Below are 24,298 nucleotides of genomic sequence, written 5' to 3'. Positions count from 1 at the left end.
TAACAGCTATGCTGTAATATTACAATTCACAGTAAAAAAAAAATAATAATAATAATAAAGGAGTCTGCAGTTCACATTGCACGGGGGCGATTGGAGGATGCAAGACCATTAGGAGGTCTCACCCCCGCCCAGTAGGGTTGCCACTTTCAAAAGAGATGCACGGGACGCCACCCACGGTTAAATTGTTCCCAACCGGAGGGTGCTAGAAAATGTGTACGAAAATATGGGACAAATCGCTAAATTGATCTTTCACCGGAGCCGAGCCAAAAGCATACGGTGGCTAAAACGTGTCTAGACCCGCCTATGTGCTGTTCTCTTTGTGCTGCATATCCCTTTATAAATTCTGAATCTGTGTTAGTGACATTGCTAATTGTCTCTCATGACAACAAATAGCCGCTTTGAATTTTTAACTCTACTGCGCCCCCTATGGATGAATCTAGCATCAGCCCTCCGACATGCAGAACAATGTAGACCCGCGCTTCCCTTGCGCTTTTATTTCTCGGCGGATTTAATAGGGAAATATTTCTCTTTTAATATCAGCAAATTATTCAAATATCAGTTTATTTGTAGTACTGGCCTTTGGCAAGCAGGTAACCGGATATATCCATTTCAACTGTGCTGGAGATGAATACTTTCTGTTTCGCCAGGCTACTCAACATAGGAAAAGCCATTGTCTCATGTAATGTACAATTTAAATACACTATAAAAAATATAAAACAATCATCTTATAAATATGTTAGTCAAAATTATATGTATAAATGTTCTTCTCAAACGTCTGATCATTATTGCCATGTATAAATGTAACCTCAACTTATGGTAAAAATATTAAATGAAATAAATAACATAACGTACCATAACTTTAAATAGCTATGCACTTTTAAAAACTATTTGAGAGCCCTTTTGCATTTGCAGGCAGAACAACAGAACACTTTCCCTTTTTTTACTACGTGCGGTTAATGATGCTTTCCGTAGGGAAGTTCTCAACCGAACATGATAGAGGAAACTCTGGGTGTAGGGAATCATGTTAGCTCATAATAGTCCTGCGAGCGCCGATCCAGGATCAGGGTATCCGACCAACATATCAATCTTAACTATGACCCTAAGTCAGCATTTTCTGTTATTATGGTGACATTCGCCTATGAAATATGCTCGACAATGGAGCGCAATGTCTTCGAATGAGTTAATGTAGTTATAATGAATTACTTGCCTCGTTCATGTAAAGCACAAAAAATAAACTAATTTTACACCCAAAGTAGTCGCTGAATTCTTCGACTCTGAAGGTGTGAAAACAAGGTATCCAGTATGTGTATTAGGTGGTTTGGGATACTTAATCGAAGTACCTTATACGTAGCACGCGTTTTTTACGCAGGGGAACAAGCTGCAGTTCCCGGGACTTTGCTGATGTCTGGGCGGTGCTTCTGAGCACTAGGGGCGGGAGTCCTGCCCGACCAAATGTTAGGTTGATTTGCGATTGATTACTGGGGGAGCGGATGAGGTAGACGTGCCTTGTGTGCTGCAGGAGGGAGATATTCTGCAGGCGTGCGGCGGGAGTGCAGCGCTGAGATTGATCGGGGCAGTTCCGAGGCGAGCCGGGACGGGATACTGTCAGCACCAAGCCGTACGGCGATTGCAAAATCATCTGCTGTTTTTACGCAGGCGGGGGACTTAAGTTCGTGGGACTTTTAACCAGCACTTTCGTCGACTTCTTTGCTCCGTCCGAAGACTCTCGTTCGTTTTTAATGCCATTGCGTGTGCAGCTCGTCGGCAGCCCGGAGCAAAGGAGAGCAGAGGCCCGATTTTCCGGCATTGCCGCAAGTCCACCTCTGCTTCTCCCGTGGAGTATTTGACCCCCTAACTCCCGCGACCTGGATGGATGGGTATGGGGGAAGCAGGATTTTACTACCCCGGGGCTGATCGCCTCATTTACCAGCATCCACTTCTGTCTCTCCTGTTGCTAATTACTTTTTCGTCGAGGCTCCATTTAGGTAACTTTTACGATTTTTTAAAATGTGTGCTTTTATGTAATTTGGTTCTTTGTGATACATAGCCAAACGAATTCCGGAGTCTTAAAACTTTAACCGGGAGCCTCCAAATTAATATTGGATTTTTACATTAAAGCAGAAATAACTCGTGTTAAATCGCAATGTGTCTATTACGATAAGAGGTTTCCCCAAAATATCCAAGTTTTTTATTTTGCTGGTCGATTTATTTCGCAGTTACCCGGAGCTGTTTACATAGTTCGGATTGTGTTTCCTAGGACTGTCCACGCTTATGGGTCCTAAATACAAATGAATAACACGTACCAGTCCTGTTAAAATTAATTCATTGCCTTGTTGGACTCAAAGTAATCTAACAGCAGAATCAGTTACTTAGATTATTTTTAAAAAGTGAAAATGTTACTGATTCGCGGATGTTTTTCTTTCCTTTGACTAATTGCTGTATAGGTAATCATCTCCTAAAGATGCGATTTACCCTCACTAGTAAGCTTCCGTAAAACGATTAAACATTCGCTTTACTTTTTGAGTTATTACTCAATTTGATGTGAGTTGTGCTTTTGGCTATGAATCGGTGTTTTTGATTATTTTTAAAAATGAAAAATCGTGTAAAATATGCATACTTTGTGTGATTCTTGGGCGTTTCTGAACAGCCGCGGTGACATTTAACTGTACTTAACGCGATCATTATCTGGTATCAGATGCTCTGAATTGTGTTTGTAGTGTCAAATGTCAGCATTTATACATTATAGATCGAAACGTTACTTTTTCGACGGCTTTATCTATTTAAAAAAACCTTGCGTGCGGATTAAATCCGCGTATTGATTTTCCTAGTGTGGAAGTAGAGAAAAATGCTTTGCATCTTGGTATGACTGAGTAGGAACATGCTGCTGACAATGCGCCTGATTGCAGTTGTCACATCACTCGGATGTTTGATAGTTTGACCCTTTTGTGCCGTTTCATGCCATCATACTGACCAGGTCCCCATCCCTTAATTTTAATTAATTTAGGCGTAGCGTACGTTTTATGTTGGTCGGAGTGGGTCTTAGTTTAATAAAATGTGAAGAATTTTAGTGTTCACGTCACAGCTCCTGACTTAAGTACAAAAATCAGCGAAAAGCGAAGCGACTGTCGGGTGGCGATGCAGGGCGCGTTTCGGGCGGCTGCCCGACATCCCGCCGCTCTCTGGCTGTCCGGACCAGCGCCTTCGGCTGCCGTCATTACCCTGTAATAAAGGCGCAATTATTACCTGTGTTTATGGAACGACCGCACGTGCACAGTCAATTAATTAATTCTCCGCTGATTGGTTCATACTTTTTACTCCCTATAATAAAGGTGGGGAAAACGTCGAACAAAAAGTTTAAATTTTGGTGGTGAATGACGAAGTCCCCGATAGCGCCTGATTGAGTTGTATTAGGTTCGATCATTTAATTTTTTTAAAGCTTTTGGTTTAAGCAAAAATTGGGAAATGGCAACAAAAGCCTTTTACTATGTATTAAAATCATTCTGCTTTATACAGGACTGAATATACTGTTGCCTTCAACTATATAGACACCTTTGTGTCATTGTGTGGCCAGGAAATTTGGCTAGTGTAATTTTATAAATGCATGTTTGTGTAGCAATAGTTAAATAAAAGTTAAATAATTTTTAATGTATTTTTGACTTCAAGTGAGGATAAATGTTACACAAAAGATCTTGATATCTGCATTTTTCTCCTTAAATCAGTTTTATCACAAACTGTGGTCCAGCACCCTTTGTACAATTTTATTTTCAGTTGAACATGCTTGCATATTTACAAAATGTAACTTGTAAAACAAGGGCAACTACATAATTTTATAAGCCAGTTAGGCTGTTTTACAGTGAAAATTCACGAGTTGCCTATTACCTTGCAGTCGTGGGTGACAAACCACCTGAGAAGTGGTCGGTGTTTGATTGTAATGAAGAGGAAAAGAGAACTGAATTGAAATTTGCATTAATTTGAAATAAACGTTTTGTGTTACACTCTCTATCTGACTATGTAACAGCTGTGAGATGGATAGTAAAATAGTTTTGCACCTCAGAGAGAGAGAAGCCTAGTGTTTCGGGAAAATAAAAAGATTTGCTTGCAGTTTGATTGTGTGTGTGGATTGCCTTCGAGTGGAGAACCGGTACATGCTTTAATCGGGTCTCCTGCCAGAGGGAATATCACTGAAAAAGGAACCTTCCTGCACTTGCCTTCAGGTTTGGAGTTAATGTTTAAAGGCAGCTTTCACCCAGCGATTTCATTCAGATACCAGTTGTGAATTGTTTACTTGCAACTGCCTTTATGGTTGTATTTTAAAACTTCATTTTGGAAAGGTGGGAGGCCATCAAATTCTTTTTCTCTGGCTGAATATCACCCCATTGAGCTGTCAGAGTTCCCCTAGAGTTAAGACAGGGGTCTATCTGTCTGGGGGGGGGCAGCTACCTAATTAAGTTAAGGATGCTTTGTTCATTACATCTTTTCCTGTCCTGCTCCCTGTGATGGGAGTCCTATGTTGTAGTGTAAAAATTAAAGACTGAAATAAAAGTTGTCCTTAATGTTTGCCATGCTGACTGTTAGTCTCTTTTGGTGAGAATAATTATATGCTTACCGGCGGTGAACATGCGTGTCTTCCCTTGGCCGTGCCCTCTGCCGTATTTCAGTCTGACTGTGTCATAAAGCATGACATCTGTTGTCAGAGTGGCTTGCTATAAATTCAGGGAGAGAAAGCTGGGCTTAATTTTAGTGCCTTGCACTTTAATTGTATGAGGTCATAATTATCACCCGTCAATCGTTTTTGGATTCCAAATGAACTGATTTGGCACGACTGTGAAGACTGCGACCATGTTTTCCGTCTCCGCTTTTGCTTGCTGCCAGTTCCTGGCATCGGAGAAACAATGACTGTTTCTGTCTTTCCTCTGACTGTATGTGTTTAAAAAACGCTCTTAGTAGTGACTTGAATGCATTGTGGCAGAAAGATGTGACAGAATACCGGCTGAGGCTCTAGGGATTTTTAGCTTTAAACAAGAATTTCACCTGTTGTCTTCAACTCCCTCTGTTCAGTTATAGGTTGTGCTATTGAGGAATATCATTCAAGCATCCATTAACAATGTAAATATTCCTTAAGCGCCCTGACTATTGGAAGCTTTTATTTGTGTTTATCCATTTTTTTTTCAGTAGGTTCAAGTGCCTTATAGATTTAAGGGCCAACATCAGTTTTTTTTTTTCTTATTTAGGATTGAAATGTTTGCAATTCATGGCCACACAGCAATTTAGCATCACACCGACAAATTCTAAGTCCAGCTGTGATTGTGCCATCCGCCATGTAGCGCCTTTCCATCCTAGAAATGGTGACACACTGCCCCCACCTGGTAAGAGCATCTGGTGGGGTCCTCTGTAAGAAAGAAAAATCCTGCCTAAAGAGCTCGAACGCCCTCCTGAAGCGCTCTGACGGTTCTACGGCGGTCTTTGTCACTGAGGAACCGATGTCATTCTCGTATCGCTGTGTTTCTGTTTCTGACTAGTGCTGCTCCTAAAGCAGAACACAATTCCTCAGCCTAAGTTAGACTCCAGTGTGGTTTCTTTTCCAGCCAGGCTGGAATCCAGATTTGAGCCTCCCTAGTGACCTGAGGATTTGGAAAGGATATATGGCCATGAACAATATTGTAGAAAAACCCTGATTTCTATGATGACGTAGCATTTGGGGTGCTTTGTACACGTGGCAACACTTGCCTCAGTCATAAAATTCATTCAGAATAATTAAATCTAGTGGATTTTGAAAATATGAGTCTTCCGTCGTGAGATGACTGCCAGAGTGAGGAGGATCTTCTGCAGCCTGGCTCTGCTTTGGTTTCTGCCTGGTTGTACATTTGAATGTCTCCCACAGGTTTCAGATGTTGCTTGTGATAGGAGCGCGAGCTCATTCCCTGTGAGTAGATCACACGCTATGGGTAGGTGGGGCTTTGTGGGAAGTGCAACCTTTTATCATGCGAGAAGCTCTGTTTTTATACATAGGTATTATCAGCTAGGGCTTTACTTTGATTGACAGCATTGCCCAATAAGATAAAGGAATGATTTATAGTTGTTTATTTTTTTTGTCCCTCCCCAGAAGGCATAGCAGTTTGTCGCTGCCTGGTAGTGAATCATGGCGGTGATAACCGAATTAGCCGAACTGAATGCCACCTTGTGTGAGTTACTGTCAGCCTATTTGTATATGGGAATTGGCTGTCTTTTCACATGTGCAGTTCAGTGAATAGGCTCTTAATGGTTTGGACTGGGCCAGTATCAGATCGACTACTTCTGCGTGAAACAGTTATGCTGGGCTGTCTTCTCTGAAGGGAATCTACCTCTAGCTGAGACTGACCATTCATTGTGGCGACCTTTTTAATGTTTGTTTTTTTTTTGGTAGCGGTAGAGTAATATATCTTTTCACGTACCTGGCATGTATTTTAAAATAAGGCGATTACATTCTAGCATCCATTTTTAGCTTGTAAAACTTTCAAACAATATGTTACCTCTTTTTCCGCTTTTTATTCAGCAAATGCTTTTATGTAAAGCTACATACATTTTACGATACAGCAGGGTTGTACAGTCCCTGCGGCATTTAAGAGTTACAGGTCTCACTCGGGTGTCCAATGATGAAATTGGGCTGTTGACCCTGGAATTTGAACCAACAACCTTCCGGTCACAGAAGCTGTGTCATAACTCAGCCACACACTGTACTCTTTATAGCTGCGCTATACCTAACGTTTTTGTCATAGGTTTAATAAACACTTAGTGGCTTAGATAACTATTTCACTATAACCGCGTTTGCAGTCAGGATCTTATGCAAGCTGAATGTTTTTTTGAAGGGCTTGCGTTGCTTTGCCGTTACGATTGTCTTAAGTTTTGTATTGTTTTGTTGGTATAAAATCTTGGCCTCTGGCATTTCATGTTTCTACAGTTTGTGCTTAAAGTCAGACTTCACAGAAGCAAGTAAACAATACAATCCTTCTTAACAATGTATTCTCGCTACAGGAAATTTCCCAGCGATGCCCTTCAGCCAAGCCTAAAGTGTATATCGTTTTGTTACATCTGCTCTGGAGGATGGTAGCTAGAGAATGGTGATACACCTGGAGGGAAATCTAAAACTGCTCCTCATTAGAGCACTTTTAGTTTTTAATTTGTCACTAATTCATTTTCATTTGTCTGATACTACGCGTATGTCCTTTCCGCCTCACCTGTGAATGCATATTTATTCACTGCTTTGCACCCAGTCTTGCTTTTCAATACAGCCTGTGAACCCTAACAGCCTGGAGTCTCTAGATGTTATCTCAAGGCCTTGTTGAACTTAACTCTGAATTGCTGTTGAGATTCTCATCTCTTGCGGTTGGAGCTTCATTGCACTTGTGTAGCTTCTTATGGAGATTAGAGGCCATTTCTCATTCGTCTTTAGAACACCTTGAAAATATGAAAGCCTGGTGCCGTTATCAGCGTCAAGACAGAGCAAGTCCAAGTACTGCAAGTAACTTTTGGCTCCCCGACCTCCCTTTTAAGCTGCTGACAGATGTGTCTTGGCTTGGTGGTGCCCTGATGAGAATCTAGGCCAGTGAGGCAATGAGATTGACAGGAACAAGACTGGGAGTAGCAGTGGTGAGTCTGTAATGGACTTTTTACACAGTATTAAAGCATTGTCGGGAAAGGTAGTTGTAATGAAGAGAAACTTTTTCAAAAGTAATTTAAGGACAAGCTGTGATTCACTAGTTCTTCAAAACGCTATAAAATTTGTCTGTTGGGCTAACAAAGAGATCCACGTCCCCCAAGGACAGGTGGATGCACTGGGGAGTTTATTGCTGCCCTCAGGACACAACAGGCTGGCCAGACAGAGCAAATAGGCCAGACAGTCATTTCGACTCCAACAAAGAACTAATCGACAGGAAAACGATGAGCCAGAACACGCTTCCGGTCTCTGCACTCGCCAAGAAAGGTCTGCTGTATTATGTAAACTGTCATTTACTGGCATGTGGAGAAGCTCGTACCCAGACCTCACCCTCCCCCAAAGCAAACCGCCCACCATTGTTAGCAATGTGATGTATGAACATTTGTTCATAGCTAGTCGGTTGCACCCAGGGTCATGCAGAGTTGTAATGTCATGTGACCGTTGTGGCGTCCGTGCAAGGTTAATGAAGGCAGTTAGCCATCATGGCACTGCGAAAGTAAGCCGGGTGTCTCCTCTTGTCTCCCACATTTCAGGAGAGAGCCAGGTCCACACCCTTCAGTGCCGCATCCAGAAGTGCACCACTGACTTTGTGTCCCTCACCTCGCACTTAAACCCATACCTGGATGGCTTCGACACAGAGTTCTGCAAGGCGCTGCGGGCGTATTCAGCCTGCACCCAGCGCACCTCCAAGAGCTGCCGCGGCAACCTGGTCTTCCACTCGGCCATGCTGGGCATCAGCGACCTCATGAGCCAACGCAACTGCTCGCGGGACGGGCCCACCTCCTCCACTCACCCCGAGGCCCCTGTGGAGCCCTGCAACTACCGCAGCCGCCACCATGGGCAGCAGGCGGGCAATCACTCCCAGCCCACCTACCTCTTCTGCGGCCTGTTCGGAGACCCCCACCTGAGGACGTTCAAGGACCACTTTCAGACCTGCAAGGTCGAGGGTGCTTGGCCGCTTATTGACAACAACTACTTATCCGTGCAAGTCACCAATGTTCCCGTAGTCCCCGGATCGAGTGCGACAGCTACCAACAAGGTCAGTCACCTCCACCAACACGAGTACACCTTTTCCATGATATACAATATAACCTTATAAAGTATTTCTCTGCCATTTTCATGGGTTTAATATTATTGGGATCGAGTGGTGGCTCTGAGGCTAGGGATCTGTGCCAGCAATCGGTAGGGTGCTGGTTCAAATCCCATGAATGGCAGGAGTTATTCTACTCCACCGGGGCCTTGAGCAAGGCCCTTAACCTGCAATTGTTTCATCCTGGCTATGATGTTAATCTTCATCCAGCCCTACAAGCAGGTCCTCCAACTCGCAGGGAAAATTTGGGGGTTGCTAGCAGGATTGGCACTCCAGCCATCAGAAAAAACACACACCGGCTAGTGTGCTGCTGAGGTGTCCCCCGCTGCAGGGCTGCGCTCGGGTCTCATCCCTTAGGTGGTTTCTTGTGTGTAGGTGCGGTGATTCGCTGTAATCAGTGTGTGCTATTTACCTCTGCCTAATATAGCTTGGTTCAAAAAAACTCCAGCATATTTTGTGTTTATCGATGTTCTTTACCATTGTTGCCTGCCCTCAGTGTAAGATATCAGCAGCATCAGGCTCCTCCTCTGTTTGCCAGGATCTCCTGTACAGCTCTGTAAGCTTATTCCTCTGACTGCCACTCTGACCAGTGTCGCCGTGGTGAATGGGAACAAATCCATTGGTGCTTTCCCCACATACACTATAAGCTCGTTTAGCAAATTGGTTTTAGTTTTGTACAGGTACACGTGGTAGATGTTTAATCAAACGTGGTCAGATGTGAATGCTGCCAACAGTGGACTACAGGATCCCACTTAGGTAAGCTAGGTCAGTCTTGGGGTGGGGGGGTTTCTTTCATTAATAGGGTGCCTTTGATTTCTGAGGGACTTCTTGGTTAATGTTCTACAGTTGATAGGGACAATTACATACATATGGGGGGTGTTTCACGAAGCAGGATTTCTCAGTTAGCTGGGTTTACTTAAGTTAGAAGTCATGATCCTCCAGTAAGAGTTTAGATAAACAGTATTCATATTGGACAATCCTAACTTCTAACTTAGGTTAACCCAGCTAACAGAGAACCTGCTTCATGGAACACATCCCTGGATTATAAAACTGGGTAAAAAAATGTAAACTATCAAAATATTGTTGAGGTGGGAGTTAAATCAATCATCTTTAAATGGGGGGGTGTGTCATTCTCAGGTCTCTTAAAGGTATATCGCAGTCCACCTCCTGTAAGACCCTGAGAGAGCTGACCTACAGCATTTGATCTCTGAAGATTATTTTATCACGTTACAAGTTACGGAAATTATGGTTTGGGGTCTAATATTAATGACATTACAACTCCTCGAATGTTGTGCTTCTAAATGTTGGCTACATCCTGAGGCCCTCAGTTAAGCCATATCATTCGTTTGTTTGATTTAGGCGGACAGAACCCAAAAAAGGTATGTGAGACCAATAGTCAGCTTCTGTTCATCTGAAAAACAGGTTGTGAAAAACTGTGGACGCATACCTTCCCCAAGACGTTTTTTTGCACTTGTTTACAATACTTTTTTTCTTCTCCAAATCCAATGATAAATGACCAGGAAGCTGAATATTTGCTTAATGTTTCCTCTATCAGGTGGCGATTACTTTTTTTTTTTTTCTTTTAACGTCCATGTTCCGTATTTAAGTCCCCTCAGCCTGGCTTTCCGTTGAAGCCCTCATCCATCATGAAAAGGCAGCCATGCCAGGAATTAAAGAAGGAGCCTGTTATTGGAAATGAAGAGCTGCGAAACGGCAGTTTTCAGTCGCATCTACCTTTCTTCCGGTGCCAACACCTGTTTTGAAGTTTATCGTTTGCCAGCTTCTCTGAGCGATACAGTGCGTATTTTGTAGGATTGTGTACTAAAATGAGGAGAATGGAGGAGAGAGTTGTGCCTTGTTGGGTGCTGGTTAATCTTACAACACCGAGAAAAGCTAATCCTAAGAGCTTTGTTTGTGATGTGCTTCCAGAGGTCAGAGGGACATGGGACGTCTTACTTTGACCCTTCCTATTCCGGCAACCATCTGCCCCATTATGTCTTTTCACCATTTCAGATGTCACCTCCAGATACCAGACAGCAGGTTTGAGGTACATAAGAGGGCAATTATACACACGATGCCAGCAGAGTTGGCTTTTGGATCTGTGGGAATGAGGAAAACTGTTGCATGTTTACGCCACAAAGCTGAAAGCTGGGACTTAATTGTGGCTTAAATGGTGACGACTTGATTGTCGCGCATCACCAAATCCACGCCTGCTTGGAGGCAGCTTCCCTTCGGGTAGAATCAGACTGTGGAATCGCCAAAGTCTTCTTTCTTTGGTTTGGCCACACTACTGAAGTTCTGTAAGTGAGCAGTTATTTGGGTGCTTTATTATTTTTTTTCCTGCTAGACTGAGTGCTCTGTCCTTGTCGGGTCCCACATGCTAAGCTTTGCCTTTTTGTGGGGATTTATGGTGACCGAATCCCATACCATGCTCGATTTCTGGCATATGGATTGTAGCTCTTCATTTGATAAAGAAAGAATTGCTCCTTCTTTAAAAAATAATGGTGTGTGGCGAACGTCTCGGATGCTCTGGAGGTATTAGCCGGCTCTGTTTCACCTTCGTGTTCTGGGGTTGTTCATCCGAGCACCGAAAGGATTAAACCCCAAGCTAAAGGGCTTTGAGTGAAAACTCAAGAAGGTGACGCAAGCCGAACGGGGGTGGCCGGGGAAACGTGCCTCTTCACGTCCCTCCTAATCAAGGAAGGCTTCACAAATCTGCCTGGTACGGCTACCCCTTTAGGGCTCGACGGGTTAGTGCCTGGCAGGAATATTATTAGAAACAGGAGGATATGAGGAATTAGGCTGCCCTTGAGGTGTACTCATTTTTCAATTTGTCTGGCACAAATGTACATGTGTATACCTGCCTCCCCCTCAAATCTAGGTATATCCATACATTTCACATGGTAATCCTGCTTTATGGCAGCCTGAAGAAAAACCCTTTAATTGCATTCACTTTGACAAGAGCGCTGCGCTTTTTCCGCAGCTGAAACACGTAGTTTATACTCCTTGCTCTGTGTCGCAGTGTATTTGGTTAATGAGCTATGGAAGCCTCCCCATCCAGCTGACACGGTCCAGCACGGAACTACTGTAAATTGATGAGTCCATCAAAACAACCCAAAGAAAAATTAAAGTGGGACCCTTGACTTTGCGGTTACACAAGGCCATGCTTCATAAAAAAAACACACCACCTGACACAATGATGCATGTGGGCCATTTCGGAGATGCCTGTTTTTTTTCTGTTTTTCTTTTTTTTCTACTTTCAGCATTTTTGCAAGTGGAACATCTCATAAGGTGAGAAGAGGGTATAATGCTGCGGAGGTCTTTCCACCTGGTCCTGTTACATGCTCGATGTTGGAAGAGAAAGTCCCTCTTCCTTTCCTAGAAAGGCCATTGTCAAAAATTGCGCTGCTTTGACCCGACCAAGCAAGGGTGTAGCATCAAGTGATATGGGCTGCAGGTCCTGGGCTTGGCTTTTGCAGAAATACGATTTACTTGAAATGAACAAAAATGTATATTCCTTGATTGACACAGTGCTATACATCTGCACAGGTATGCATTTTATTGGATGATTTCAAGTTAAGTATTTTACTCAAGGGTTCCAACTGCTGCAGAAAACCTCATTTTACAAGTTAACTACCAGGCCACCTGGTGCCATGATGAAAACAAATATTCTTGTATTTTTTTTTTTAATTATTATTCTTCTTTTGTGGTGGCAAACACAGGTCACCTGCATTTTGAGCCCAAAAGGCTGAAAGGTCAGTGACACCATGGAGTTCATGACAGGCGTCGGTGGGCGAAGGTTGTTGTAGGAAAGTGAACGTCTTTTCCTCCGTTGAGATATGATTGCTGTAATTTCCAGACTGAGACCGTTCCCCCGTGACCTGGCTGGAGTTACTGCCGTTACTCATCACCACGTGTAATCAGCAGCTTGCCGCTAGCGGCCAATTGGTTAGCGACTTTGGTGGGTGTTTCCCGTTCCGCTTCGCTTTGGGGTCTGTGCTGTCATGCCGTTCCACCCACCGACTGCAGTGGCTGGTGATTCGCCTGCTGCATTAGTTCTGACAATCAGATTAAAAAGCTCTTTGGTCCTCAAGTATCCATCTTTGAAATAAATAAATATAAATAATGATAAATCTGGTTCGGTTCAGGAATGAGCGTGTGAGTGCCTGAGTCCATATCGGCCGATCGATGTCCCTCCATGGGAGAATGAAATGAAGATTTACTGCTGTACGGCGATCTTTCCCCCCAGCAGAGTGTTTACAAGACGCCGTTCACCCTAGCTGCAGTATTTGTTTGCTTCATGAGTCATTCACAGTTAAGGATAACTCAAATGAAGTTTAGCTTTTTAGTGACCTTTGATGCAAACCTTGTAAACCTGTGAGTTCGTAGCACTGTAGCCTCTCACCCCCAGCTGCGTTTGCTTTCTGTCCTGTCTGTGTCCATACAGATTTTGTTCTTTACTCTAGATTGAAACCCCACTTTCTGACCAAAAACATGCAATTAGCTAAACAAATACCTAACTTTGTTTTTGGTGTGCTCTGCATGAGTGTGCACCCTGCGAGGAACGCGATCCCTGGCGGGGTGTCACTCCAAGCTCACCGAAACCCTGTGCTGGTTAAGTTACGGAAGATGGATGGATTTCCTACGTTCATTCCATTTGCATTTTCCCGTTTTGCCCAGATCACGATCATCTTCAAGCCGTACCAGGACTGCACCGAGCAGAAGGTGTACCAGGCTGTCACCGACGACCTGCCTGCGGCCTTCATGGACGGCACGGTGAGCGGCGGTGACGGAGAAACCCGCAGCCTGTGGATTGTGGAGAAGGTGCCGGGGCGGCATGTGGAGATCCACGCCGGCTACACCGGCGTCACGGTGGTCGTGCGTCAGCTGGGCCGTTACCTAACAATGGCAACGCGTATCCCCGAGGAGCTGGCGATGGCCTACGACGAGTCGCAGGACCTGCAGCTCTGCGTCAACGGCTGCCCCACCGCAGAGCGCATCGACCGCGACGGCCACCTACCGCTGCCCATGCTAGGCCTGCAGCAGCCGCCTCGGGCCGGCGCCAGCCCTGGCTTCACCCTGGAGACCGCCACGGCCAAGTGCCGCGAGGGGCTGGAAGTCTGCGACATTTACTTTAACTCCTGTGTGTTTGACCTCCTCACCACCGGGGACGCCAACTTCACCTCGGCCGCCTACAATGCGCTGAAGGACGTGGAGACCCTGCACCCCAAAGGAGAGCGATGCTACATATTCCCCAGGGGAAACGCAGCCTGTTCCCACCTCCTCTCCGCTCCCTTCCCTCTAATCCTCGGCTTTCTCATCACCATGCTTTTCTAAGACGTTTCCGTATGAACTTTGAGAAGAGTTAATGTGTGTGTATATATATATTGTAATAATATATTGAAGAAACGACAAAAAAAACACTAACGAGGTATATATGTATATACTGTGTATATGAAGAGAAACAATCTGGGAAACCGAAACACTCCTGATTGTAAATATTCTTGTACATTTTATTTGCAGGAATGCTGGCTGTAGGGTTTTTTTGTGTGATTATTTTTTTTCCCTGTAATACCTCAAGAACGAGGAAATTGTTTTAACAGAAGCACTTTATTTTTTTATTTTTGTGAATAATGAATCAGTATTCCTTGGATCAGAGCTGAGCCCTCCTCCAGGGGCTCCTCTGAAGTGTCGTTCCTCATTTTCAGCATCCGAACGGGCCTTTATCTAGATGCCGGCTTTGGCAGAACTGGTTGTGACCCGGCGTTTTGGTGGATGTACTTCTGGGGCAGGGTTACGATATGGACAGGACTGTTTTTTTCTTTCCCCCCAAATTCCTGCATTTAGCTTCCCGATGTTCTGCGTCTTTCCTCACGCATCCTTGTGTTATTGCAGTCAGATGGGTCTTTCCAGGTTACGGCACCCATATGCATCTTAACTTCTTTTGATGTATCCCCTAAATGTTAAAGGAGCTATAATTATACTGTACATATAAGGAATTTTGTAGGCGAGTTTGAACCTTAACGAGCAAGCACGGTTGCGGACGCAAGCAGGACGTCACTAAATCCCTAAAAAAAAAGAAAAAAAATCGACAAAAAAACTACCCGTACGGTCATAATGGCTGCACCAAAATTTTTCAAACAAGTCCTTTTCTTATTAGAATGTGTGTTGCACTGCAGTCCAGTGTGGCCAGTAAATGCTGAAGGGTCTGATGACAGCCGCTTTTTGGTTGGTCTTCATTCCTCGGGGCTTCAAAACATTTCATGTCCCTTAACAGTTGCAAAGAGCAGTAAGACTCCATGGTATATAGCCTCTGTATATTTGTGTGGACTGACATGTCAGTTCTGCATCAGCCTTTAAAATTTTTGGGTATTTTTCCTTTTCTTTCCCCTCAGAAGTTCAGCATGTTTTACTTAAGGGAACAAAACAAGTAATGGTTTGGGATCAAATAGCCATCGAAGCTGCTGTACTCGTGTGGTGTTCCTTTTCCATTTCGTTCTCTTATTGGGCTCTGCTGGTCTTGTGAGGTGCTGAATAATTCAACTGAAAGGCTTCCTCTCAGATGCCCCCTGCTCAGTCTGTTTGGACGCTCCGCTTTTCCAGTTCAAAAACCATGTTCTCGTTGCTCTTCGGACCGTTTCCTTTCGGTGTTGGTCACACCACAGACTCCTCATGGACCCCTTGAGGGATGTTCATGCACAAATGCGAGTGGATATGGATGGTGCTGCTGCTCCTGCTCCCCCCCCCCCCCCCAGGCTCGTCTGAAGCGGTGTCATGATTTTGATGGTCTTCTACTGAACTGTCACACCTTCCATGCAGGTGAATATTGCTATTTTACATAAAAGGATCACAAAATTGCCATTTTGTGTTTTATTTTATATCCTAAGATATTTTCAGATGGCTTGGTGGATCCTGAGTGCTGGACACTAATCCAGTATAGCGCTCTCTCTCTCTGCTGAGCATACCGCACGCCGTGGGAGGCACAGACAATTTGTGCGGAGCGCACGTTATTTTTGACAAAGCCCTGATGACCTTCTCCCAGACATTTTCTCCTAGGCTAATTCGGGTGGAGTGACAGGCCCATCTCGCCGCTCTACCCTGGTGCTCGCGTCATTTGGCACACTCCTGATGTTAAATCTGTTTGAAGGAAGGTGACCCACGGAACAACAGCAGCCTGGTGAAATTGACTTGTGCCCAGGAAGGGGGGTGGGTCACGTCAGGTGCACTTTGTTGTTCCGCCCCGGCTGGCGTATATCCCATGGAAATTTAATTTAATTTCAGTTTTATGCTGGCATTGACAGCCATATTGCCTTGGGTAGGTAGAAGGTGGAATTCTATGAAATTGCATTATGGCGATTTTATCCATCAGTGCAGTCCTTACATGAAAGCGCAAAAAGCACCTCTGTTTGTGAGGCTGTTCCGAGCGGCGTGTCAGGTGCCCCAGTCTTAGAAAACAGCAGCACACTCCTCTTCGCCTCCTCTTATCCATGCTCATTTCTCTTCAACTCCTGAAACTTGCTACTGTAGATTTTGATTCCAGTTTCTTGTAACTACTGCCATTGCTGAAGTGCTGCTTCCATACTGTGATGTTTTATAGATTATAGATGGAACACTGGGAGTTCATCACATGCAATGGTTAGCAGAACCATAGATATCCTAGGATGCAGCAATATCTATGGTCAGAATAAGGCCTCTGAGTGCAATTATCTGCAAAAGTAAGCCTTCATCCTGTGTTTCTTTTGTCCAGCATTTTACTTAGTGATTTTTTTAACGTGTATAAATATACGTTACCTGTTTTGTGAAGAATGACTGCTCAATGTTTAAATACTTAAATTATTTATAAATGTAGTGTCCTGTTAGAGGAAATTAAGCTCCATATTCTTGCTGTTGGAAAACAAATGTTCAGATGTGATTGTACTGCCACCTAGTGGACCAGAATTGTTACGTCAGTGTTTTGCTCTTTACTGGCTGCGGTGAAAAATGTGTGCAAGTGTTTTATTTAAAAACAAAATAAATGATAAAAGGTTCCGGTGTTTTTTTTTTTTATTACTCATTACAGTTATTAAGGTTGTGTGCGTGTATTCACGTGTGGGTGCAAATTTAATATGCCAGTATCTTTACAAACGATATGTAGTATATAGCGGATTTCCAGCGTTTGTAGTTTTTCCGAGTCAGGTCAGTATTGTTGGAGTGCCTGTTTATGCTAATTTGACAGTAAATCTGTCCAAAGCTCTGTCTTCTGGCGCTGACGTAGCGCATTTCCTCCTTCCTTTCTAATTATGTTCTAATTGAATTCTGGAAACTGCTGGGGCCAGTGATTTTATTTTAAATCTAATTTATTGCTTTTTAGACTAGCTAGTCACCAGCAAGTTTGAACGGATTGGTAAGAACAAGTCATGGGGGCAATTCGCACCAAAGAGTCACAGCGCTGACATGTGTTGATATTAAAATCACATTTCTATGTTGTACTACCGATGATAAATCGCTAGTAGGCCTACAAAATGGCGTTAATCTTGGCCGTAACAGTCAGTTCATTGGACGTTAATTGTTTAAAGTGTACATTAGTGCAGCTACGGTTTTTCTAAGTCAATTGAAAGTCTAAATGTAACTCGTTTTATCTGTTTAGTTACTGTCAACGGAAGAAATAGTGTAGCTATTTGATCTTCCACAGTATGTTAAAGATCATTTCTTCGCGGTTTATGAACACCGGTTTTCAACCTGACAGATTTTTGTGTTTTAATGACAAAGTAAATACGATGATAAATAATGGTCATTATTTAAACAGCACTATCGTATGATATGCAATCGTTTTAGATCATAAATTCGACTGTATTACAGGGTGATATCGAGCCAACCCTTCCTATGGACTTTTGAGTCACGTGTGGATGTCAGTTTGTACACCACATCAAAACCGACGCTTTCTGCCTGGCGTTGAGTCAGGCGTCAGTACTTATACACTGTGTAGCAGAGTCCTGCTATTGCCACGTGATTTGCTGGATGACCCCGTTGACTTCCATTACGGTTCTTTATTTCCAAGAAAAATCAAATGAAAATCAACTTCAGGAAGAACAATTTGAAAAATGGCAGGAGAGAAAATATGAGCGGTTATCTGCACACAGCCTTCGGGGCTGAAGAAAGCTTTTTAATCGGCTGCCCTTCCTGAATATTTAATTTAATAAAGCCTCGCTATTCTAAATGCCTTGAATGTGTTTTTTTTATTTCCAGTGTTTGCTCCATTCTGGCAGCACATCACTTTGTTTTTGATTTAATACAAATATAATGGATGTCCCTGATCCAATTTTTAGTGCATCTGATATTTCAGTGGTTTAAAAGACATTCATAATCAATCGCATTCTTGTGACACAAGCATGTTTTTTTTTCTTTAAGAGTTATATCGCTTTGTTGTTTTGGAACACAAGTCAGAAGGAGTTGTGCAACACAGAAACATCTGCTTGCCCTGGTTAGTTGCGCAGGTTGGATAGATGATGGTATCAGTAGGGCGCAGGTGAGCTTCTTTTAGAGGAATTCCCACATCTCACTATTCATCACACCTGGTTTGTGGCTTATGGCCAGGCTAGAATTTCACAGATGTTTGTTCACAGACGTTCATCCTCAAACACTGAACAAATAATTAAATTAACCAAAGTAAAACCCAAGGGTATAATGGGGGAAAAAATGGACTTAACCCTGCCTTCATCAACTAATCATTTTAAAAATTTACACAGATTTACACAAGATCTTCTTCCCGCTACAATTTTGTTTACCACCGTGCAGTGTGATCCTTCATCGATCTCATGGCTTATTCATCAAAATGCTATCAAATTTTGCATCTACTGTATCCCAGAGGACCGCACTGCAGTCAGTCAGCAGCTCACTGAACGGTACAACAGCAGGTATTTAGGCTATGGATCCTTTTTTTTAAGAATCAAGCTCCGGAGACTTTCCTCCAGCTGCCCGGGTGAAGGGTACGGCGTCCCTGTGTGGCTGAGTCCATCTCTTCCATTGCTGTTCGCTGCTGCAGGAAGCAGAGGGGGGTAGTGAGGATTTTTACTTTGATCCTTTCGTTTATTCATAGGCATCTGCCGGCTTCCTTTTGCATAGCTGTGAGGTGATGACTGACCTGTCACACTCCTTGCCTAAAGTGGGCTCTGCAGGCCAGGGAGTGCGTCAGAACCCTTTCCACTGTCACACTCTGTTCTTCCCTGATGTCTCCACTGGGGAGTACATGAATGGGAGAATACAGTTTCTGTTACACCATATTATTAAGTAGTATAATAATACTTGCACATATACTAGATGATAATATTAGCATGTGTATTAAATGGAGTATATGAATCATTGAATGTTAATTTTTTCTTATGCAGAGAAAATAAGAGGTTGGATTCACACTCAGAAAAAGCCTGTTCACAATTCCATAATTTATTTTTAATTATTAGTAATTATTAATTATCCATCTATCCATATATCTGCAAATCAGTTATCCAGCACAGGGTTGCATGGAGTATGGTATATTAAATGCTGTTATGTTTTTTGTAATATACTTCTTTACTACTGTGGTTCTTTTGCGTTACAAAATCAATCGCATTGGCCCAGTGCATTGCTGGTTGTTTTTCCTCCAGTAAGCCTGTCTAATGCATCTGCTTTTGCGTGCCGTTACTGTGGACCATGGGTTGTTGTAAGAGCAGCCATGGTGTTCAGGCAGTTCGAGCCCTAAGCTTGAAGTCACAGTGGAAATACAATTGAACCTGCTCTGGGTTCTGTCTGCAGAACCCCGTTCCTTCGGGTCACACTGCTGCATTTTTTAGTGGTAAATATAGAAAACTGCAAGGCTGCAAAACTTCATATCTGCTCGCAGTTATATGCTAAGGGTTCTTACCTGTTCATGATGACCCGTGTGGTCATCAAAAAATTGAAAACAGTGGATTTTAGAAACAGAATTCTGAGAGCCACAGTGACGATAGCATCAGTCTGCGTCCGGATCACTGAGAATATATCTATATGACACAGAAGAAAGCAGATTTATGACAAATTTAACAGTGCTGCCTTAGATGGAACAATAGGGGTAGCTTACATAATTATCAAAGGAAGCTACGTCACCTAATGTCCATGGTAAATGGATAAAATGAATGATTAATGAAGAAATTCAGTATATTACTAAATACTGTACGTGTTTATAGATGTTACTACAATAAAATTTCAGCATGCATAAACCCAGCTCTTCCAACATTTACTTTATATCTCAGCCTCTGAAGTTAATGTTTGATACTTTGATGCTCATTTACCTTGAGAGATATTAGTTCGATAATCCAAACAGGTGCCATCATCTTTGTGTTCTAAAACAAAAGAACATGTTAGGCTCCGCATATGCGCTGCGTATGAGATTAAAATCCCTTTCTGGACAGTGAATTCCTGCCAGACATCTTACTTGACACTCCAATGTAATGCCTGGTTTTGAGGTTGGCCAGCCCAGTGTAGCTCACGAAGCATGTGAATGACTCCCATTCATGTAAAGCTACAGAGATGATAGACATGACACTGTGTGAGCCATCATCCTCCCTTAGAACACTGTAGAAGGTCTGGTTAGACCTCCCTGCGCGACTGGAGATCCATGACACCTCCGCGTCATCCTGCAGAAGATCGCTGACAAGGCAGACTAGGAGGGTCCTGCTGTCCAGCTCCCCGGGGAGGTGAAACAGAGGAGTAGCAATGCCAGAAACCTCAGCCTCAGCTGCTGCAGACACACACACACACACACACACACACAATGGGAAAATACAACCAAACCATTTAACACAATTCCAAATGCCTGCTTATCTTAAAAGGATTTATATAATTGCACATTTTACTTTAATTATTTCATATCACTATGACCCAGCTGGCTGCTGCAAATTAACTTGAACTCCAGCATTTTATGAACCATGCAACCCTATAATGAGCCTTTCCTGCATCATTCACAAGCCTGAAACCCAACTTTTACACAACACTGCGTTAAATTTTGCCCTCCGCGTTTATCCAGTTGACTAACCTGTTCATTATAAATTCGCAAGTCAATACTTACCTGCCACAAAAAACGTTGTCAGGAAGCTGAGGAGCATATTGCTGCCTGTGCAGGTTTAGGGTGTTGAGCACTGCAGCAAAAGGATTATCAGGCGACAGTCATGTGACCTGAGATCCACTTGTGTGAAACATGGTGCCAAACGAAAAAAACAACAGCAGATGTTGAAGTGGGTAGAAAAGACAACTGCCGTTATTGACAGTTGTAGATTTTTTATTACTTCACTGTCATGCTGCTGTATTTGACCTGCAGCCAAGTAGCTACTGTAAGTACTTTAGTAATTTAAAAAATGAATGCAAAAACTAGCATAGTTAATTTTTTTAAGGTTCCTTTATTGCACCACAATTCTTTTATTAAATATATTATCTCAACCAATTAAAACAGCAGATAAGTAACAAGAATACATCAGTTGTGCTACAAGGCAACTAATGCCTTCCTGAAAAATGTCACCTTCAGTAATATTGCGTACTAAAATACACATATCTAACGGGGAAAATGGGTTCCAAACTTAGTAACTTACACCAAAATAAAATTAATTAAATTATAAAAACAGTGAAACCAGTGACCAATAAAGTAATTAATTATTTAAATAAGAAATAATAATAATAATAAAACATTAATAAATCATATAATAAACATCTCCTATGAGTCTTATGAGTCTCACGAGAATTGCCTAGTAAGCTGTTTAACCAAACGTGCCAAAATCTTTTCCATAGTCTGGTGTAGTGATGGCCAAGACAACGCATCATGAACCATTTAATATACTTTCTGTGCCCACTAGATGGTGTTCTTGGTTAACTTTGGGGCAAGCGCTGAGCCTTTTTTGAACAGAGATCACCATCTAACGTGGTCAAAAATACAGGAAATGGTTCATGAAGCGTCAATTTGACCATTATTAGTCAGGTAATAGTTCCAGCTGGGCATGCACACAGCATAAATACATCGCTATGTGGAGGGACACTGATTGTGACATGGCAACAACCCAGGAAAAGCAAATGTAAGTGATTTTTTTTAAGTTGCTGTATTTTTGTATGATAATTTGTCAAATATTTTTAGATTTTTGGAATCTAAGACTTTGACCTATGCAATGCGTTGATGTACAAAAAGTTCGATTATTATTTTATATTTGAAGATCGGTTCGACCGATTCACTGAAAAAAAACGGGGTCAAAAGAAAGATTGGTTTATTGGTCGTATATAAATACCGTTCACTCGGAGAGCTGTTTGCTCGCAAAGACCATATAGCGTTGTAGTTCACGTTGTTTTTTATCAGACTAAAATCGTGCGAATACAAATGTGATTCCATATTGTATTTTGGACTTTGGAATATCAATCGCGGTAGAATAAATTCTTGGTGTAATATCACGCGTAGCAGGTCTGACTACATGTTGCACTATTTAACGCAGTAACACTTGTATGATGAGCGAGAGTTGCTTAATTTGAGTGGATTTAGCCATTGATTGAAACTTTAATATTAAAACGACGTATGAGTCAGCTTCAGAGGAAACAAGAATGTGTGGGTATAGTACTGTAAATAAGCCAAGCCAGTAGTATTCAAATAAATGGTGTGATGCCAGAATTTCGCATTCAGGGAATTCATATTCACAGATCATTTTCAGTGTTAAATGGAAGGGAAGCGATTTGGTGGTGTGAAATGAGATACTTTGGGTCGGAATCCAGTCAGGAAATTGCTGGGAAAGGCTGAGATAACAGCCAGTAAGAAAAACAGCATGTAATTAAATAGGGGAGATCAGAAAATTATTTTCGTATTTTGAAATTTTGGTGCCTGTATGTCATGTAATACTGTAGATGTCTGCTCTCATAGCAGACGAACAGACAGTGCATTTAATATATACACTTCCAGAATGGTTGCTCTTTCTCTTCGCGGGTCCTCTGTTATGCCAATGATTGCAGTGTCTCTGTGCCGTAAAATAATTTATTGTATAACTCATGGTTTCTATATTTATAATTATTGTTATATTGTAACAGGCCATTTCACTATGTTATAATACATTATGTGGTAATTATGTTCTAAAACGTTCAGTTTAGAAAGTTCCTATTATAATTTGAAGATATTTAATCTTAAGCTGGTTCAGAAAACCTTCGTTCAGAAATAAAACAATGTGGAAAAAGTTGAACTTTACTGTGAAATATAACTTGAATTAAGTGATCATATTAAATAATATTTTGTATCATTGTAAAACAAAAGGACATCGAATTATTAGAATATTAATTAATTAATTCATTCATTCATTCATTTAAATATACTTATCATTTTGATTAATATGGCATTCCATATTTTACTAGGTTCAGATGCTAATCGGCTGAAAAAAATCCACGCCAAGACATTCTGGAAAGCACATACACAGAGAACGACACATCTGCTACATTCTGACACAAGGAGTTAAGGGCAACCTGTTTGAAGAAGAGCTACAGTACACTCCAGATACGCTCCCACCACCCAAAACCCCCTTGCACCTAGTTAGTGAATGGCAGCTACTCTGTACATCACTTGCTGTTATATTAGGGACTGTACAATGTGTTCATGTGTGATATGCACTCATCTGCCATTTCTTCTTTTGTACTGCTTCCTCAGAGCAAACACGTTACTCACAGACCTTTACAATATCGTTAGGCATAAGGTCCATATCTGCTTTGAAGGCCACATACCGTTCTGCCACCAGGGTTCATCCAGTTTATATAAAACTATAACTTCTGTCATATTCATGTTTTGTTTAATACCCTGGCAGGTGGTTCACTGAGCACAAACTGTCAAGTAGCAGATGGTAGGGCTGTCATGTCAGGGCTGCTATCTGAAGCACGTAGCGGTGCGAACGCGTGCTCTGCAAGGCAGCTTAAGCATGAAGCACTTTGATTCGCTCTTCTATGCCTCTGCCACTGAAGGCTGTCACTCCAACACACGCGAACGACGTTTCACAACCTGAAATAATTAACAGGAAGAAAAACGGCAAATTTTCCATCTGTCTCTCCAACGTCCAACATCCATACAGTTTCTAATTCTGTACAGGATCACAAAGAAAAACATGGAAACTCCACACACAGAGGACCAGTTATGGGATTCAAACACACAACCCTGCAGGTGTGAGTCGCCATGCTGTGCCCTGCTGAACATTATGATCATAATTATTATTGTTGTTATACATCTATTTTAGTGTCACCGACTTAAGTCAGCTGGTTACCACGAGAGTTTCAAATCGAGATAAGTCTGCACAGACATGCACATGCATCTACCTGTATGTAAGAGTTTTATTATCTTGTATATAGTCTGTAGGGTTTGCAGACTACCCTGACACTTTTGATGCAGCTGATTTGAGGTTTATACTGGAATAATACAAATTTGCCAAAAGATTTCTCTGTGCGTGAGAGTCATAAAGCCAGATGTGTGAGTTGGCAACACTATTTTCTGTACTTGCTTGCCCTATGCAGTGTCCAGGGAATCT

The 24,298-nt window shown here is 42.4% G+C and overlaps 2 protein-coding genes across 2 annotated transcripts in view; one reads left to right on the top strand and one right to left on the bottom strand.

The window, feature by feature from the left end:
* riok2 (RIO kinase 2 (yeast)) overlaps positions 1-24,298 on the bottom strand; it is a 399,097-nt gene that overhangs the window by 175,026 nt on the left and 199,773 nt on the right. The window lies entirely within an intron of this gene.
* Positions 1,476-16,810, top strand: rgmb (repulsive guidance molecule BMP co-receptor b). Its single transcript, XM_048978800.1, has 3 exons — positions 1,476-1,985; positions 8,227-8,732; positions 13,464-16,810. The coding sequence occupies exons 1-3, from the start codon at positions 1,874-1,876 to the stop codon at positions 14,118-14,120; spliced, it is 1,275 nt and encodes a 424-aa protein (XP_048834757.1). The 5' UTR covers positions 1,476-1,873; the 3' UTR covers positions 14,121-16,810.

Source organism: Brienomyrus brachyistius, chromosome 2 (genome assembly GCF_023856365.1).
Source record: "Brienomyrus brachyistius isolate T26 chromosome 2, BBRACH_0.4, whole genome shotgun sequence".
Lineage (NCBI taxonomy): Eukaryota > Metazoa > Chordata > Actinopteri > Osteoglossiformes > Mormyridae > Brienomyrus > Brienomyrus brachyistius.
The sequence above is the reverse complement of the archived record's forward strand: the minus strand, read 5'-3'. Positions and strand labels throughout refer to the sequence as shown.

Coding starts and splice junctions, on each gene's coding strand:
- rgmb (XM_048978800.1), top strand. CDS start 1,874: ATGGGTATGGGGGAAGCAGGATTTTACTACCCCGGGGCTGATCGCCTC. Junction 1,986..8,226: donor TTCGTCGAGGCTCCATTTAG/GTAACTTTTACG, acceptor CCCACATTTCAG/GAGAGAGCCAGGTCCACACC. Junction 8,733..13,463: donor GTGCGACAGCTACCAACAAG/GTCAGTCACCTC, acceptor CGTTTTGCCCAG/ATCACGATCATCTTCAAGCC.